At 42.2% G+C, this 20,053-nt stretch overlaps 2 protein-coding genes across 2 annotated transcripts; both read left to right on the top strand.

Moving 5' to 3' along the window:
- The first annotated feature begins 4,637 nt into the window (after positions 1 to 4,637).
- LOC113273329 (F-box protein At3g07870-like) lies at positions 4,638 to 5,468 on the top strand. Its single transcript, XM_026523069.1, has one exon. The coding sequence runs from the start codon at positions 4,638 to 4,640 to the stop codon at positions 5,466 to 5,468; it is 831 nt and encodes a 276-aa protein (XP_026378854.1).
- A 13,659-nt stretch (positions 5,469 to 19,127) lies between these two features.
- LOC113273334 (putative F-box protein At3g52320) lies at positions 19,128 to 19,847 on the top strand. Its single transcript, XM_026523075.1, has one exon. The coding sequence runs from the start codon at positions 19,128 to 19,130 to the stop codon at positions 19,845 to 19,847; it is 720 nt and encodes a 239-aa protein (XP_026378860.1).
- The last annotated feature ends 206 nt before the right edge of the window (positions 19,848 to 20,053 follow it).

Genomic DNA, 20,053 nt, shown 5'->3' on the forward strand with positions numbered 1-20,053 from the left:
CTAGGTCCCTGATTATTTCTAGGTTGGTATCCCGTATTGTAGCTTCGTGGCTCATGATTTCTTCGTTTTGACTCCTCATACCTTTGTTGATCAATCCACTCCTGATCTCCACTCGAGAAGGCGACAAGCTTCGCTGGGATGGGAACTGCTGGCTCTCCCTTTTCTCGCCCGAGTTCATCCTCTATTGCGTGCACCTCCCTTGGTAATAGCCTAGAATTCCCTTCTTTTGCTGGGGCTAACGTCATTTCGCTGACCTGCCTCTTCTTTTCCTCCAACGCTATATATTCATCCTGGTACTCCCTCAGCTCATTTATCGTTATCGAGTTTCGAATAATGAATATCTGTGTGTACAGCAGGTCCGTTGGGATCAAAGCATTCACGAAGGCTAAGATGAAGTTTCGTTCATCAACTCTCCTGGCTAACTCGCTGCACACTGTTCTCCATCTCGTGACCAATCCCCGCAAGCTTTCTGTTGGCATTCTCCTCAAGTTGAACAATGTCTTTATCCCTGGTCTCAACAAGTTGTTGCTTATGTACGTCGTCAATAATATCCTCTGCAAATCTTTAAATGATGATATTGACTTTTCCAGGAGTCCATCGAACCAGGCTAATGCCTCCCCTGTTAAGATCGCGGGGAAATATCGACAAAGTACTGCATCATTTCGGCCCCATTGCATCAGCGAAAGGGTATATTGTTTCAAGTGTTGCACTGCACTCTCTGATCCACTGAATATGCTTGCAAGCGTTGGTAATACGCATTTCTCCGGGATGTACGTATGCATGATCTCATCGATGAATGGCGATTTATCTGCTTCCTCTATTGCTTCTGCTAAATGTACTCTTCCACCTCTTCGTGATTTATTAATTAAAGCCCTCATGTCTCTCAACTCGTTCAGGACTTCTTGGTTCAAGTTTCCTCCATCCTCCTCATGGTGACGGCCTCTCATCACGCTAAGCCTCCCTTCGCCTGGTCGTCTCCTTTCCTCCTCGTATCGGATAAGGTTCGCCCGACGTTGCAGTTCGTCCTCCTGCCTCTGTTCCTCCTCATGTCTCCTCCTCTGATATTCCCATTGTAAGATCTCCAGTGCTCTTCTCAAGTCTCTTTCTTCGTCTTCGTTCGTTCGTCGTCTTCTTATTCGTCCTCCTTCATCTTCCTCGTGGTCATATCTCCTTCGCCGCAGTTCATCTTCCTCCGAAGATATAGTGTTTCCTTTTGAATCTATGGCATTCATCTCCACGTTTTCGTTAAGCTGCCGGTTTTGTTGCCTCAACCTAGCATTATGCCTTTCCAACTGCACATGTTGTTATGCCAAGTCCCGGTCTTGTTCTCGTTCACGATGGAGCGTCTCCCTTAGCTGGTCCAACGTCATGTTTTCTTCTCCGATATTCTCTTCCATCTCCTCGTAAGTCATTTCCTCCTCGACAACGGTGTCTGTATCGGATGTGTGCACTGAACCTTCCCTGAGGCCATCTTCCTCCGTCTGCCGCTGGTTCTCTTCTCGTCTGCCTCCTACAGCTGATGTTCCGACCCGTTTCATCCTTCCTCTCCTCGCCTCTATACGTTTGCTTCTTCTTGTTTCTATCACATGCCTTGCTCGATCTGGCGTCCTAGCCATCTAACAATCTTCAGCTTCCACGATCTTTCTCTGCTCTCCACGCGAAATTCCAAGATCTCTTCCTATTCTATGTCCCTAACCTTGTCTACGAATATAAAACTCAAGATCTACAACCCTAACTTCAAACAACTCGCTAGATCTATAATCTCTACAATCTCTAAGACAACTTCTTTCCTTTTCTAACTCTTAGATGAGGATAAATCCCCAATCTAAGTTCCCTGTTTCTTGGCGCCAAAATGTGATTACTGGAAATCCAGCAACACACCCAAATGGAGAATATGCAAGATCTAAGACATAATGAACACTAGAACTTAAACTTATTTATTAATCTCAAGCGAAATACAAGTTACACTCGTGGGTTACAAGGAAACCCTAATCCCTTCTCCCAGCCTATGAATTACAAGGAAACCCTAACTCTCTCTCTCTCTCTCCTATGCTAGACCTTTTCCTCTCCAAAAGATCTCTCCCCCTTTACATTGTCCAAAGGTCTCTATTTATAGGCCTAAGCAACCTTAGTGGCATACATCTCATATCATCTCGCCGAGGTTACTTTATGCTTCGCCCGGAGCATATTCCATAAAGTTTTTCCTCACCTTTCGCTGACTTCACGTGGTCTTGTCGGGACACCTGTCCTTTTTCTTGCGCCTTACTGCTCCTACTTCGTGGTTTATCTTCTTCGCCAAGTAATCTTTTCGTGACTTCGCCTTAGTATCTTGACGGTCCTTCTACTTTATTCTGGGTGGAGAGTCATCTCGCGCTTGGGATTTGTATTTCGCCTTCTGATGTTGATTGATTTGACAGGTCACTGACACGAATCTTTGACTAGAATTTTCTTACCTTACTTGGTGACACGTGGCAATCTTATTTCGTGTATCTACAATAAGAGATCCAATCCACATATGTAATCCCATTACTAGAGAACGTTTGTACCTTCCTGGATTTAATAAAAATAATGAGTACAAATCTGTAAGATTTGAATATATAGTGGTTTTGGTTACAGTACTCGAACTAATGAGTACAAGGTCGTTAGGATCTTATATTTTCTTAGCCACGTTGACGATACTACTGGACATATACAAGTATACACTCTTGGCGATGGAAATGGGTGGAGAAACAAAGGGGTAACCGATATTCGTTTGAGTACGACATATGGTTCCTTTGCTAATGGAGCTCTCCACTGGATTGAATCAACATAAAAAAAGATGGTGGTATTCGATTTGTCAGATGAAATGTTCCATGTCCTGCCATCAGGGCCGCGCTTTAATCTTATTTATAGTACATTTTCGTTTCTCAGATCATGGGGAGAGTTGTTGTATGGTGTTGGATTCAATGGTAAATGTTTCCACATATGGTCTTTTAAGAAGCCATTATCAGAAGGAAGGATTATTGGAGCAACAACCACAACGTCTACCTACAATGAGTATGAGTCTTGGAGCTGGTGTAAGGAGTTCAGTATAACTCAACCTTCGTCTTACGTGCCATTTGCTATCACGAAGAGTGGTTTGGTTATAGTGTTGTATAGTAGTACTATTTCCTTAACAAAGGCGCTCTATGCTCATAATCCCAAAACGAATTCTCTTGTGTTTCTTCTGAATGATTTTCTTGAAGTAATTCCTCATGCAAACAGCTTAGTATCTCTTAAAGATCTAGGAGAAACAACATGTAAGAAAAGAAAATTGGGAGTTCTATCAAGTGGAGTGGAAGACCATAGGTAGCTAGAGTGGTACCTGGTTGCACCATATATGACACTTAGAAAAAAAGCGGATTATATGGATTATACTTATTTTTTATTTTTATTTACTAGCGTCAAGTTTAATGTTAATACATTTGCATTAATATTTATGTTTTGAATTTTCTCATCTTCTAATATCTCTTGCTAAACTTTACGATTCCAAATTCTGACAAATACTAAATGCATACTGAGATCTGAGATTAGGAACTTGTTTGCTTGCAGCTGACTCTGCGTCTGAATCTGAGTCAACCCCTGATTCGGACCGAGTCAGCAGTCAGACCGTTTGTTTTCCATTTTGAGTCAGATCTGACTCGACCTCTGACTCAGACATAACCCCTGACTCGGACTCATTTGAGTCAGGTAACAAAATACCCCTGACTCATGGGACCAAACCACTGACTCACTTATTTCCGAGTCAGATGAGTCAGATCTGACTCAAAACAAACATATCGACTCAGATTCAGATGAGTCAGGTGATTTCACTCAGATCCAGATGATTCAGATCCAGACGACTCAGATGAGTCAGGAGTAAACAAACATGGTGTAGGTGTTTTTTCTAGTAAAATATGGGAAAGGTTGTTGCACGAAATAAAAATCACAACTTAATAATGGAATGGGATGAAATTATACACTTACTTCAGAAATTTTGGGTTTATTGGTGCTGTTGATACTAGGAGAAGCAATCTTCGAACAATTTTTGAATTCCGGAATTTAGAGATGGGGAAAAGACTTTTCAAGTGTTGTGCATTCGAGTACATGTGTACTATGTACGTGATGCCCTATAAGGAAAATACGCGACACTGATTCCGCATTTAGTCCTGCCACCACTGTTGATGTACGAGTACACCATCCCAAGCCAGATAAGAGTTTTGCTCGGACTTTAAGTCATGCATGCCCTATAATGAAGGTGCAGACTTTAAGTGACCGGACAAATATTAATCAGATCATGATACATTTTGAGCCATATGGCAATTTTTGTACCAACCAACAAGGAGGCGTTGGATGACTGGCTAAAATTTTAAGTCATGAGATATAATTAGGGTCAAAACCACAAACTTTAAATGTTTGTGCCGGACCGCAGGTGGGCCACAAGAACTTTTTCGGGGTCACAGTACATTCTCACGATCAATTTGAACTGACTCGACTTTAGGGTTTCTTCCAATAGAGATCATTGGTCTCCCTCTACACTTTCCTAATAGAGATCATTGGTTTCCTTTTAAGTTTCTCCTTCCTTTGTTAACTAGAACCCTAAATTTATATAAGCAGCTTAGTGGTTGAAGTTGGTTTCAATGGCTGATAACCTCCCTGTAGAGATAGCTCATGACATATTTTCTCGACTATTAGCTGAAACCGTTTTAACATGCAAACTTGTATGCAAAACATGGCATAATTACTTATCACATGACAGCGCTAGTTTTGCTAAGATACACTTGCGGCAACTCAATCGTCCCCAGCCCGATCACAAGAATGGTGCTGCAGGTTCTAAGGTACGTTTGGGTTTTATTTCCTTGTCGAAGTCTGGTCACCCTCTTCGCTACGGAGAATATTATAAGAACAAACGTGCAATTCAGTTTAGAAAGATTACTCATCGTCTCATTCGAAAGGGAAAGTGCAACACAGATTTGCGTGTTGGCTCTTGCAATGGTCTTATTTGTTTAGCTGAATCTAGGAGTAACTTAGCAGATCCAGTTCACATCTGTAATCCCATTAATAGAGAATGCTTGCAACTTCCAGTATTTGACGAAAATAATGACTACGAATCTGTTAATCAAGTATGTAGTGGTTTTGGTTACAGTACTCGAACTAATGAGTATAAGGTCGTTAGAATCTTGTATTATGACGACAGCGATCATGGTACTATTGGACATATACAAGTATACACTCTTGGAAGTGGAAATGGCTGGAGAAACAAAGGGGTGATCACCGAAATGTTGAATTCAACATATGGTGTCTTTGCTTATGGAGATCTCTATTGGCTAGATTCAAACGAAAAAAAGATGATTGTCTTCACTTTGTCAGATGAAGAGTTCAAGATCCTCCCTTCACGCCCGTTTTATGATCCTAGTTGTGATGAGTTTTTTTTTTCTCAGATCATGGGGAAAGCGATTGTATGGTGTTGAATTCAAAAATGAAAGGATAATTTTTTGGTATTTTTTCAAGTCAAATTCAGGGGGAAGAATTAATAGAGCATTTCCTGTCATAGATAGGGCGATCGGAAATAGCGTGGGACCGGATGCACCATTTGCTGTGACAGAGAATGGTTTAATTGTAATGTGGAACATAAAGACGCAGTTTTCAATATACAATAAGAAGAACTGTACAAAGACACTATATATTTATAACCCGGAAACGAAATCTCACACATGTCTCGGCGATTTTGATGATGTTAGATATTTTCAATATTGTTTGCGCTACTACAGAGTTTACCGTGATCGACCTGAACAGACTCGTCTCTTCCCATAAGTCACCATTAATGGTTTTTGGAAGCGTCTGTTGGTGATGAAACGACATAACCAACAGGCATAAATATCACTATAAGTAGCGAAGACGTTCTCCCATTCTTACAATCAATTCAACTTGTTTTCTCTCTTTCTAAAGCATCATCAGAAACATTTCTCGTGTGTTCTTGGTTGGGTCAAGGGGTGCAAACCTTGAATCCAATTTCTCCGTTGTAGGGCTTTCATTGTATCCTGAAGGCATTATTTCACATACCTGTTGCAATCGCCAATTGATATTGGGAGGGTAGAAATAATCGTCTAAAAGAAATCTATTCGAGCCTTGAAAGTCAGGAATACAACAATTTCTTTTCTACTTATTTCATCCTCTATTTGAACCCATTTTCCAACGGATGATTCACTGAAATTATTCCTCATATGAATAGTTTTGTTTCATTGAAAGATTTGGGAGAAACATCATGTAAGAAAAGAAAATTGTTTTAGGACCATAGCTAGCTAGAGTGCTGCCTGCTAGATTATGGCAACATACTTAGAAAAGCTAGTTTGTATGGCTTGTGCTCTTTCATTTTTATTTTCTTTTACTAATTATCATCAAGTTTCAAATTAATAGAATTGCGTTCTTATTATCTTTAAAAGATTATCTGTTGCCAAACTTTATACTAATTTCTAGCCATGCAGCCAATTCAGTACTTCCGCTTTTAGCAGATCAAAGAAAGCCTAGTCGAAAGGAGAAAAATATGTTTATACAATATGTTGACATTATTAGTCCCTTGTATGGGTTATCTAAGATCCTGCAGTTTATAATTCTTCGGGACTCTCCACTCATTGGCCAATTGATTTTGAGTTGGATGCTCAGATTCTAACATGATATCAGAGCTAAGCCCGTATGCGGACTATAGGCCGAATGACTGGTCACATGTGCGCCCGTGACCGAATGAATGGTCACTCATATGACCTGTACGTGGGGTGGACCGTGATCGAGTGTCACCTACACACCTATGACACACGCGTGCGTAGGTCCACGTGTTAGGCCAGGGCAAAGCTAGAGACTCAAAATATGGGGGGCTAAATGAAGAAAAAAAATAATCAAGGGGGCTAATAATTAATTTTTCTTAGAAATAGTGGTAAATGTAAAGGATATCTAAGAAAATACAAACATTTAGGAGGGTGGGAGCCACCCTTGGCATCTACATAGCTTCGTCCCTGTGTTAGGCCGAATGACTGGCCTTACACGTGGGGGAGGGTGTGAAAGGACAATAGTCCCACATCACTAGTTTCCGCATAATGAACTCAAAATATAATATGGAAGGTCCACTCCACTCATTGCCAATTGGTTTTGAGTTGGATGCCCGGAGACTTTAACATGGTATCAGAGCATGCTATTTGCGACGGGTCGTTTGGGTCTAACACGTGATGGGGTGTGCTGAGATTATTATTCCCACATTGTATTAGTTAACACATGGGGGGCGTGTTGAGATTATTAGTCCCTCATTGTGTGGGCTATCCTGGAGTTTATAATCCTTCGGGCCTCTTCATTCATTGGCCAATTGTTCTTGAGTTGGATGCCCATATTCTAACACAATATAAGGTGGTTTTGGTTATGGTTACTGTCCTTGAACTAATTAATGAGTATAAGGTTGGTAGAATCTTGTATTATATCAGCCACCGCGTGCGACCAAAAATACTTTAGCTTTTGTTGGACATATTCACGCATATACTCTTGGCAGTGGATATTGGTGGAGCAACAAGGTGATAATCGACGGTCTTTTGGATTCAAAATTTGGTGTCTTTGCTAAAACTCAACATATGTACATAAACAGAATGCAACCACTCATCTGATCAACATGAACATATGCACATAAATACACTGATAGTGATATTGATAACCTAATAATGGCACTTGGAAACCATTTAACGAAAACGAGTAGCTCTGAACTAGTCTGATAACCATTGTAATCCGCGTAGCTCTCTGGTTACTATATATAACAGTGTAGGCGTTTGGCAGAGATGGTCTTTTGGGTTACCTTTACATATCATCATTGAGGTTGAAACTTTAGGAGACCAGATAATTGTTGGATCACGAGGCTACTTTTGAGTCAAATTGTGTGGGTAAAATACCCGACGGCCACGTGTCAGCATCTCAAGGGATGATTACATGATAATACGATGAGATGAGAGCATCGAATCATCCTCTAAAAAGGAGGGTTTGTCTCAGTCGAGGCAACTGCACGAGCACCACATGAATGACGCGTGCAAGTAAAGGTCTAATCTGCTCAGACGGTCAAGTCTAAAAAGCAGGACCGTATTTAATGAAGGATAAGATCAAGACGTGGGGAGATCTGCATCGTGACGAAAGACTCGGACGATCTATACTACTACCCAGAGGTGATAGAGCACGAGGTTCTCCATACAAGAGCATCACGAGGCGAAGGAGAATGAGACTACTCGGAGGAAGAACCAGACTAGCCATCACGAGGGATAGTATAGAGCCAGTCCAAGGCAGCCAGGACGATGGAAGACAGTTCATCGAACTCGGACGATCAGACCACCACGAGTTTATTTTACCTATAAATACCGGTTTATGTAGAAGGAGATGGACAACTTATGTAATCTTAGATGGTCTTTCTACAGAGAATTCCTGAGAGAGATCTAGATAGAGAGAAAGTGAGAAATCTAGAAGAGATTTGTAACTCTTTCAAGGGTAAGACCTTATAATCAATAAGAAAACAACTTCTTTCCCGTGGACGTAGGTCTTCATGGACGAACCACGTATATGCTTGTGTCAATCTTTACATTTCATGCTCTTTACATCTTGTTCATAGTTGAATCTTGTATGTTTTAGTAGTTTTTAGTATTTCATTTCACTTGGATGTAGTCATTAGAAAAGATGCAACTACATTTTGGCGCTAGAAGCATGGAGGTATGAAGATCTAATCTACCTCCCTAATAACAACCCTATATTGTTTTCATAATCTCCATGATAAAAGTGTTTTTCATACTACAAAGTAGATTTCTGTTGTGATGAATGAGTAGAGATCGAACTCAAACATAATCTTCACGATCTAAGAAGTCCAGAAGAACCTCAAGATTAACAAATCTGCGTTTTTTACTGATTTTCTTTAAGATTTATTGTTATTTCAAAGATTTTTTATACCTTCCTCAAGGAGCTCAGGAGAGTTGTAGACCAGAGTAAAAATGAAGTTTCAAAGACTTCGGTGCTCAAACTATCTCCTCCATGAGAGAGCCGGGAAGAAATACTAATCATTAAACTACATAAGGGAGATATCTCCTTATGAGAGTTGAAAAGACAAATTTTATGATGTTTTTCATCAAACTCAACAAAGTCCAAGATCTCCTTCTTAAGAACCTAAATCTAAGTAAAGGGGAAGGATTAACGAGTACATAATCATTCATCAAACCCAAAGTTTGTTCAAAATCCAAAGCTAAAAGATGATGAGAAATAATTTCTAGAATGGGAAAATATGCTCAATCGTCATAATTTGATTTTTTTCCCCTAAAGAGGTATAACGTGTTGAAAGAGGTATTTCTCTCGAAAAGAGAGAACTGATAAAACACCTTTTCTTCATCATTAACATCTCATGCAACGGGGGAATGTTTTGACGTTTTCACATGTCTCCAAAATATACCGCAAAGTCTTCCTGTACTAAACTGACCGGTCTGAACTATGACTTAGTAATTGCACGTAACCTGCAAACCTAGGGTCCCATTTTCTGAAGAAAAAGCAAATTAAGTGTTATTGCATATATTGCAGGGAAGGTAATGGTGACGCGACGATCTACTCGCAGGAGCCAAGGAGAAAATGGTGGATCCCAATCAGAAGGACTTGACGATTTGGAGCCAGGCGAGGCCCTGATGAATGGCGAAGTCCCGGGATAGGGACAACCCGATGACCAATATCGGGAAGTACTAAATGATAATTCTAGCTCCTAAGGCGAGGGAAACCCCTTCGAGATCATGATGACGTCCATCTGACTCAACCAGGAGGGTTGAATCGTTTTCCAAGGAAAACAACGAACAATGAGGCCAAGAAATGGCAAACCTTCAGACCTCTGCGATGCCAACGCTACCATCGCGGCCATCCTGAAATCCTAAGAAGCTCAGGGTAAGAGAATGGAAAAACTAGAAAGGCGAAACAGAGGGTTTGAGAGGAGAAACCGCAAGCTTAAGCGAAAATCAAAAAAGAAGGTTCCACTCGCTTCTGTCAAGGAGGTCCCATAGGAGGAAAACCCCTTTGAACATTTACAAGATGATGAACGAATTAACATTCCTGACACCTCCAACGAGGAAACAGCGGATCGCTTCCCCAAGGGAAGCATAGGTATACTCGACCGCGAGGATAGCTCATCTGAGGGATCGTCGGATATTGATCCCAATCATCGGCGAGACAAAGACCAGATCCAAGAAGTTAAAACCAACTGTGAGGTCGAGAACCTCGCAGTTACAAACCCCAAGCGAGGGGATACCTCAAGGTCAACTCGTTCTAAGATTGTATCGTATGCGAACAATCAGGCGATGACTCAGGGCGATCAAGGCATCACTATCATGAACCATCTTTCTCACCCGAGAGAGCTCTGGGAAGAAAAAAGAAGGCCGAAACAAGGCGAAATGATGACCAACTTCAGGCCCGACTCAACCGGCTTGAAGCAATGTAAAGGGAAGCTACAGGAAAGGAGGAAAGCAAGAAGCTGGCGGTAGTCATGCAACAAGCAGGACAATCCCCCTTCTTCGAGAATCTGTTAAGATTGTCATTTCCAAAGAAATTTTCTCTACCAATGTTCACGTCCCCGTTCACCGGAACATGAGACGCAATTGAGAATCTTAGAACTTATCGCATGACGCTAACCCAATGGGACCATTATTACGTGGTACTGTGTAAATTTTCCCTGCCAGTCTGAGGGATGAAGCCTTAATTTGGTTCAATAACCTGCCCAAGGGATCAGTTGAATCGTTCGAGCACCTATCCGAGCTATTTTTATAAACGTACATTCACGATAGCAGGGTCCGACCAGAGGTCGATGCGCTGTTCCAAATGTCCCGAGGGCCAAATGAGTCACTCTGCTCCCTGGTGACACGGTGGAGGAAGTTATGTGCTGAGATCGGAAAGGTCCCCGAGGACTATGCGATCTTGGACTTTAAAAATAGTCTCCGAAGTACGGACCCTCTCTTTGTCCGCATGTATAAAACTATGCCAAAAAACTTGGGCAAACTAAGAGAAATCCAAGAGGATTATGTAGCCTTGGAGGAACTCCAAGACGGAACTTACGACAAAATGGCAAAAGGAACTAATAGAGGAGCAAATGTGGTAGAGCCACAAAACCCACAGGCACCAGCCCAAGGAGCGGGGCGATCCAACAACGGATTAACTCAGTTCGACAAGCATCGTACTGGAGGATGGAAAGGGCGATACCAGGCCCAACAAAAGAAGGGAAACTTCGTAGACCCAGTTTAAACGAAGCTAAACACCCCCATATCCGAGATCCTCAAAAGATTGATGGACAATATAAAATCACTTACCCGTGGAACAGAGGTCAGCAGCCAGAGCGAACTAAAAATAGAACTGACTTCTACGAGTTCCATCAATTCCACAGCCACACGACAGACTCGTGCAGAGACCTGAAGAAAATGGTGCAAGAAATGATTAATGATGGGAAACTCCAAGAATACATCGTGCAACTAACGACTCCACCTACCACTGGGGCACCCATACATCGTGTAGAGATCCCCCGCGAGGCACAATACTTAGGGTTTAATATTATACCGCACTCGGCGATTACCACACCTACACGAGAAGGAAACATTACTGGAGGAATTCACATACGAAACTTCCAGGGAGACGAAGTTTTCAGTGTTGCCAGAGAACCCCCGATTGAGGGATGGATGAAATTACCAATTAGATTTTCATCCTCGGAGGCCCTGATGGAGGACGAAACCATAACGATCTACTGGTGGTCACGATGGCCATTGCACTCCCTGAGGTCGAAGGCGAGGAAGGAAAAATTAAAGTGCTACCATGGGAAATGCCCAAAATCTTAATTGATGGAGGTAGTTCAGTTGAGACTTTATTCTATGACACATTCAAGCAAATGGGTCTTAGGGACGAGTGTCTCATACCCTCCACTTATAACGTATTTGGCTTCAACGGGTCATCGACCCGCCCAAGAGGTGAGGTAATGTTAGAAATTCGGGTGGGAAAAATCCTCACCCTAACTACTTTCTGTGTGGTAGATGTACTATCACCATACACAGCCATTTTCGGGCGATCCTGGGTCCATGGGATCAAAGGAGTAGCCTCAATTTTCCACCAAAGGTTAAGATTCCCTACGCCAGATGGAGTAGCAGAAATCATTGGGACTCGGGCGAGGCGAAATACTATTATAAGATGGACGTCCAGAACAGCGAGAACAAAGTAAACTCCCCAAATGCACAGGCAAAGATGGCCATAGATACCAATAACCTGGTTGAGACCTATGATTACATGTTCATCAGTAATACACCAGCACAATCGGCCGATGCCCCAGCCTTATGCAACACCATAACCTCGGGACCGACCATACGACCCTTATAGCAATTACAGGACCTCCCCGATGAGGGAGAGACCAAACCTCGTTCTCATACCGAGACCAACGTCATTCATCCTATGAAGACATGCACTATTGAGGCGAGCAATGAGGAGCTTCACTCAGGGTACAACCCAGAACGAAGGATGTCACTAAAAAACCAACTGGCTATCTCTACGGAACCAAGCCAAGTAAGCCCATGGCGTATCATACCACAGTCAACAGAGTTCAGTGCAACTAAGACGTCAAGAAAATATCAGAACAAAAAATCCAATGTTGGCACCCACAAACCTGTGGATGACCCTTTCCATAACTGCTTACAAACATTTGTTGTTGACTGGCTTACAGATGCCGCACCCATAGGTGCACTACTATCCTTTATGGATATCTACTCGGGTTACAACCGATGTACTAGCAAGGCCAGAACGCAAAACTACCATCGTCCTATAACATACCATGAGCAAACAACGATGCCCACCCCAGAAGGACACAACACGGACAGACAAGAGCAGACCCTCTCCAAAAACCCCGGCGCTATATTCCAAGAAGGAAGAAAACAATACCAAGCCCAATCAGGCTACTACAAGACAGCAGATCGTTAAGCAAGCTTAATTCATAAAGTGGGATGGAAACAAAGCCCAAAAATTGCTCAAAACTAATGAGGAAGCGTTAACGCACCTATAGTATACTTCTTACTAAGAGTAACACACATCCCATGAAGGTTGATGTCTAGAAAGCCCACATTTGAGGCTAGGGCTTCGAGCCCCTACTTGTAAGAAGGTCATGAAACCTCCCTCAGAATGTACTAAGAGATCACACCCTCTTTTGAAAATTAATAAAACTACTCATTTTTGTGTATTGCTTATTTACATTATAATTCTACTCTTTATATTAAAATCTTTCTTATCGCATGTGTCTACTTTTCTTTTTGATTTATATGTGAATCTAGATTAATCACACCATACTTGCATTCCAAAATATATATATATATATATATATATATAATAAACACACAAACAAGTCCATCAACAAATATGGCACGGTGCTGGCCACACCTCCCATTCTACAATGAATGATGTGGGTCAATAACCCAATCTACCTTACACGGACGACAGACCTAAGGTAATGCCGCCACGATCATGATATCGGACGATGCCCTGTTATAACAGGAGATACCCAAATTTGAGATACTTGCCTTCAGACAAGATAAAAATCTCCCAACCAAGGTGTCACCCTTTGAAACACGCTCCCACAGTAAATTCAAGGGAAATGTGCCAACAAGCACTAAACAACGCCTACAGCGGCTAAAAGAAAGATGTTGCAACCAAAGCCCAACACCATAAGAAATAGCATGTCCAATTAAGGAACTGATCATTCCCTGGAAATGTTATCCAAGGTTGGACCGTCAAATATGCACTCAAAACTATTTCAACGCCAGATAACAACAACCTATCATGCGATTAGACAGACAAAGGTCACCAACTGTACCATCCAAGAAATAAGTAGTAAATGTCGAAGTACCTCCCACACTTGAGGACTTATCAGCATATAAATAACAAAATAGCGCCTCCTACAATTGAGGACTTTCCAAAAGATGCGAAAATGTTTTCATAATGGAGCATATGACCCTCCCAAACTTTGTCCAACATAGGAGACCAAAAGAAGAAAGCTGGATAAACAAAGAAACAGACCAACTCAAGTATGTCCTCCATCAGGAGCCTCTTGCTCATCCTCAACGACAGTCACATTCTGCACAGGCTCGGGCTCGACAACATGCGGAGGGACCACGATGTTCGCAGCAGCAGCTGCGGCGGCTCGCTGACGCTCCCGGAGAACGGCAGCCTTACAAGCCTTGGTCATCAAAACCTTGTACTCCGCATGAAGGTTTCTCAGCTTCTTTTCTCCCTCCGCATAAGGAACCTCCAATTCTTCTTCATGTTGGCTCACCAACTCGTCAAGCTCCTCATAAAGACTTCTCTTATCAGCCCTTTATTCCCCTAGTTGCTTCTCCAACTCGGCCTTTTGCTTACAAGCCTCTACCAGCACAAAACAAAACTGATCAGTCTAAAGAAATCATCAGAACAAACCGACACACAAAATTGGTTAACAAGTGACCTTCATTCTCAAATAAAAAAACGGCTAAGTTTTGTTATAATCGGATCTTTTCGGTGTCTAGAGCACTAATTGTTGCCTCTGCAGGAGTTACGGCCGCATCACCATGAGGGAAGGATAGCATATGCCTATCGTGCTCCTTATCAAGAGCAATATAATCACGCTTGAGCTTCCTCAGCATCTCCCTATCATCCCCTGACTGTGTTAATTGAGGCATATGATCGCACTGCCAGTTAATAAGCTCATACTTTTACGCACGAAGTATCTTGATCTCGTCCGCACGATCTACGGCTACTTTCTTAGCCTTATCCAGTAACCCACGAAGCTCCAAAGTGCGGTTCCGATGAACCTCTAAATCTTCCCGCAACAATGGATGCTCTTGCTCTAAGGTGTTAATCTTACACTGACGAGCACTCACATCGAGTCTAAGGCCACTGCGCTCTCTAGCATGTTTATGAACCGCATTATCTAACTGCTCCTCCAATCGTTTGACCGTAGCTACCAATACAGGGACTAATTCAGAAATCTAATCCCTATCATGGAGACGTTAAATCAAGAAAACAGAGCAGATGAATACCTTCTAATTCCTTCTTATCCTGACAAAAATCTAAGGCCTCATGCTTAGCCATTTCCACAGCAGAGCGAAGAAGCTGGATCTCCTGTTCAGCAGCCTTGTCCTTCCTCCTAGCTACGCGAGTCTCGGATAGCATCCCCGTCCTCAAATTGTTGCTCCAGCATATCCAGAAAATAAACCAGTTAAGGCTGGAGCAAGCCAAAATAACAAAAAGCTAAAATCCAACAACTGTTCACCACATACCGATAACAAAAGTTGCTGCTGGGCGGACTTAGGCAAAGAAATTAAGATACGAGCTTGCTCTTCCTCGCTCAGTTGAGCATACTTATCCGAGCATAACATATTCATCGCCTCAGACCCACCACTGAACCAAAGAGTCTCAAAGGAACGTCCAGACAGATTCGTTGTGCCAGAAGGAAAACCACTAGCAAAGTTACTTGGTACGCTTGGGCTACCACCACCCGGAATCAAAGAAAGATTACTACTCAAATTCCCACCACCACCCCGAGCACTAGCATCGGAATAAGCACCCTTCTCAACAACATCTCTCAGCTGGGGCAGACTCGTTCCAGATCTAAGGGCGATATTGGGATCAACAGAATCATCCAACAAAGCCTGATCGAGATCATCGAAGAATGACTCGGTCAGATCCAATACCTCGTTCTCACCAAACAAAGCATCAATGTCCACTTCCATGGCATGCTCGGCCACAACGGCAGGAGCATTCAATGGCCCAGAACCATCAGTTAGCATCCTCCTCTGCCAAAAGCACATAATCAACAATTGCTAAGGCAAAAAACAGGGGCAAGGTATATATATATACGTCAAAATAGCAAGACAGTATTTTTTACCTTAGCATCCCGAGCAGACTGAGACAGACGCCTACGAGGGACGACCCATTTAAGTTCCCAAGACCTATAGGAAGGCAGATGGGCATGCATCTCAGGAATGCAAGGAAGAACATTACCAACCTCATCCCAACCATAAATATAAGCCCCCACAACTCTGATAGGAGAAACAAGACACTTGTGATCGTAGGTCATACGAACTGTACGTTGGGTGGTTATAGGAGGATCCAAGTAGGTCATATGCAAAGGACCTTGGATGCCCTTCCGAGTTCTAGAAATCCTAACTCCAAAACCATCATAAGTATCAGACTGATGACACCAATAGCCCTCCATGAAGAAATCGGGGGTATAATAACCCCTATGAGCAGAAACAAACGGATTCAACTCGTGCTCGGTAACCTTACCTTGGCTTCGTCGATTACACTCTCGGGCGATCCGATAAAAGTTACCATTAGGCTGAAAGATGGCTCGCTGATGTTAAAGCTTACATAATATCTCGTACTGAAAATGATTTAATGGACAGTACATGGGAAGACGAAGACCGGCGTCAAGTTGATCCACCGCAACGATAATCTCGTTAGGACCACACGGGTTCTTCTCCAAAATATCCTTGGAAAGGACACCGAACTGACCCTCGGGAGTGGCAAAGGAAATCTGAAATTGCTGGAGACGATGCCTGACCCTTACCGATTCCAAGAATGTTTCATCTGATGTACCAGAGGAACGGTCGGAACTCGGATTTCTCATCGGAGATTTCCCGGTACTGCTAGAAAGCAAACAAGAGGAAGACGTTAGAACAACGACAAAGAGAAAAGCCGAAAAAAAACAAAATAAACATGCACCGGTGAGGAAAAAAACCGGCAACAATGGAGGATAAACTCCACAGACAAATAAAAATGAAGAAACAGTAGGTCAGAACAACCAAGACGATTGCAAAACCCAAGAGAAAAAGTGAAAACAGTGGCAAGAATCACTGATACCCAAGAAAGTATCATTTACAGAATCCTAAAATAACTGTGATAATCATCGGACAGAACAAAAAAGAGAATAAAAAAGAAGAGGACCATACCGTCTTGAGGTGCGAGATGAGGAATTCCTCCCAGACATTATAAACTTATTTATAGGAGACAGGAAGTTAAGAAGGAACAGTAAGAGACAAAGAAGAGAAAGAATGAAAAAGTTCTGAACTCTGAAAAGAGATATTAAAGGAGACATTCTCTCCTCCCAAAAGATCTTATAAGAAACTAAAGGACCACCAACCGGCGCCTCAAGTCCAACGGGTAAAAGCGCATTAAAAGTGTAGACGTGGCGGAAACTGCGGACGTGGCGAAAAAGGTGGGACGATTACATAGTTTTTTCCCCAACATGCCCTCGGCAAGTTGCAAAGAAAAGAAGCAAAATGTGTGGGTAAAATACCCGACGGCCACGTGTTAGCATCTCAAGGTATGATTACATGATAATACGACGAGATAAGAGCATCGAATCATCCTTTAAAAAGGAGGGTTTGTCTCAGTCGAGGCAACTGCACGAGCACCACATGAATGACGCGTGTAAGTAAAGGTATAATTTGCTCAGACGGTCAAGTCTAAAAAGCAGGACCGCATTTAATGAAGGATAAGAACAAGACGTGGGGAGATCTACATCGTGACGAAAGACTCAGACGATCTATACTACTATCCAGAGGTAATAGAGCACGAGGTTCTCCATACAAGAGCAGCACGAGGCGAAGGAGAACGAGACTAATCGTAGGAAGAACCAGAGTAGCCATCACGAGGGATAGTATAGAGCCAGTCCGAGGTAGCCAGGACAATGGAAGAAATCTCATCGAACTCGGACAATCAGGCCACCACGAGTTTATTTTTCCTATAAATACCGGTCCATGTAGAAGGAGATGGACAACTTATGTAATCTTAGATGGTCTTTCTACAGAGAATTCCTGAGAGAGATCTGGATAGAGAGAAAGTGAGAAATCTAGAAGAGATTTGTAACTCTTTCAAGGGTAAGACCTTATAATCAATAAGAAAACATCTTCTTTCCCGTGTACATAGGTCTTCATGGCCGAACCACGTTATATGCTTGTGTCAATCTTTACATTTCATGCTCTTTACATCTTGTTCATAGTTGAATCTTGTATGTTTTAGTAGTTTTTAGTTTTCATTTCACTTGGATGTAGTCATCAGAAAAGATGCAACTATACAAATGTCAATTTTCCTGTGTGACTTTGGCTTTGGTGCATATCTTGAGACACAATGAAATATTCTGGTCATAGTACAAATTTCGAGGTGCAGATTTTTGGTCCGGTGGTATCGAATTTTCGTACTAGGATGCACGATACTTGCAAACAACTAGTGACGTGGTGCGCATCCAGACACCTTAATAATCAATAGGGTTAAGTGGCGAAATGCCCCAAAATGGACCCCAAGGTTTTGAAAATGCCCCGGACGTTAGGAAAAACATTAAAATGCCCCATTCTGTTAGATTTTCCGTTAGAGAGTTAAGTAGTCGAAATTGCCTTTCAGGGTATATTGTTCAAGATTCAGAGTTCAGTATTTAAAATTCAAGGTTCAGAGCTTAAGGTTCACGGTTGGAGGTTCAAGATTTAGGATTCTGGTGGTGGTGGTGGTGGTGGTGGTGGTGGTGCGGTGGTATTGGTGGTGGCAGCGATGGTGATAGTGGCGGTGGTGGTGATGGTAGTGGTGGTGGTGGTGGAGGAGGCGGTGGTGGTGGTTGTTCTAGTGGTAGTGTTTATGGCGGTGGTCGGGATGGTGGTGGTAGTGGTGGCAGTGGTGGTGGTGGTGGCAGCGATGGTGGTTGGTGCTTGTTCGTTTGGTGGTGGTGGTGGTAGTGGCGGATTGGGGTGTTTTGATTAAGAAGGATAAAAATAGAATTTCAAAACTCCTTGACCGGTCAAGATGCTCAATTTTGATCAAAATGTCCCAAAACTAACTTAATGGGGCATTTTAATCTTTTTCCTAATGTTCGGGGCATTTTCACAATCTTGGGATCCATTTTTGGGCATTTTACCACTTAATCCTAATCAATATTATGATCGGAAAGTTAAGGGCTCACAAATAGACGATTAGCCTTTAGGGTTTGTTCCGCATGAACCACCTTTTTTTTCCTATTTTAATCATCATCATCAAAACTCAGTGCCTCATTAGAATTGCAAGGTCATCATATACAACAGCTTAGGGTTTAAAAAGTCGGTATAATGGCTGACTACCTCCCTATAGAGATAGTTCTTAACATATTATATCGATTACCAGCTGAAACAGTCCTAACATGTAAACGAATATGCAAAACATGGCATAATCACTTATCCCATAGTGATCGCATGAACTTTGCTAAGACACACTTGCTGCATCTCAATCAACACCGGCACGATCACAACAGTCTTAACAATGGTGTTACAGGTTCTAAGGTAAGTTTAGGTTTTATTTTCTTATTGAAGTCGGAAAACATAAGACCTACTGGTCACCCACTTTGGCATGTAGGATATGATGAGAATAATAATGGCACTGTTCAGAAAACACTTAGACCGGTTAATCATCGTCTTATTCGAACCAAACAGGAGTACGACACAAATTTGCTTGTTGGTTCTTGCAATGGTTTGATTTGTTTTGCAGAACCTAGAAGGCGTAACGTCAGAGATCCAATCCATATTTGTAATCCCATTACTAGAGAATGTGTATACCTCAAAGGATTTAACGAAAATATTCAGTACAAATCTACTTGGTCAATACATAGTGGTTTTGGCTACAGTCCTCTAACTAATGAGTACAAGGTCGTTAGAATCTTGTGTTATGATAGCCGCGATCATGGTGCTATTGGACAAATTCAGGTATACACTCTTGGCAGTGGAGATGGGTGGAGAAACAAAGGGGTGCTTGCCAACTACTCGTTAGATTCCATATATGGTGTTTTTTGCTAATGGAGCTCTCCATTGGCTACATTCATCACTAAAAAAGATAATGGCCTTCAATTTGTCGGATGAAAAGTTCCATGTCCTACCATCAGGACCTTTTTTTATCCTACTTATAGTAGGTTTTGGTTTCTCAGATCATGGGGAGAGGCGTTGTATGGTGTCGGAGCTAAAGAAGAATATTTCGATGTATGGTGTTTTAAGATTACCTCATT

Source organism: Papaver somniferum, chromosome 1 (genome assembly GCF_003573695.1).
Source record: "Papaver somniferum cultivar HN1 chromosome 1, ASM357369v1, whole genome shotgun sequence".
NCBI lineage: Eukaryota > Viridiplantae > Streptophyta > Magnoliopsida > Ranunculales > Papaveraceae > Papaver > Papaver somniferum.

Bases quoted from the DNA above. Each gene is read 5' to 3' on its own strand.
- LOC113273329 (XM_026523069.1), top strand. From the start codon at position 4,638: ATGGCTGATAACCTCCCTGTAGAGATAGCTCATGACATATTTTCTCGA.
- LOC113273334 (XM_026523075.1), top strand. From the start codon at position 19,128: ATGGCTGACTACCTCCCTATAGAGATAGTTCTTAACATATTATATCGA.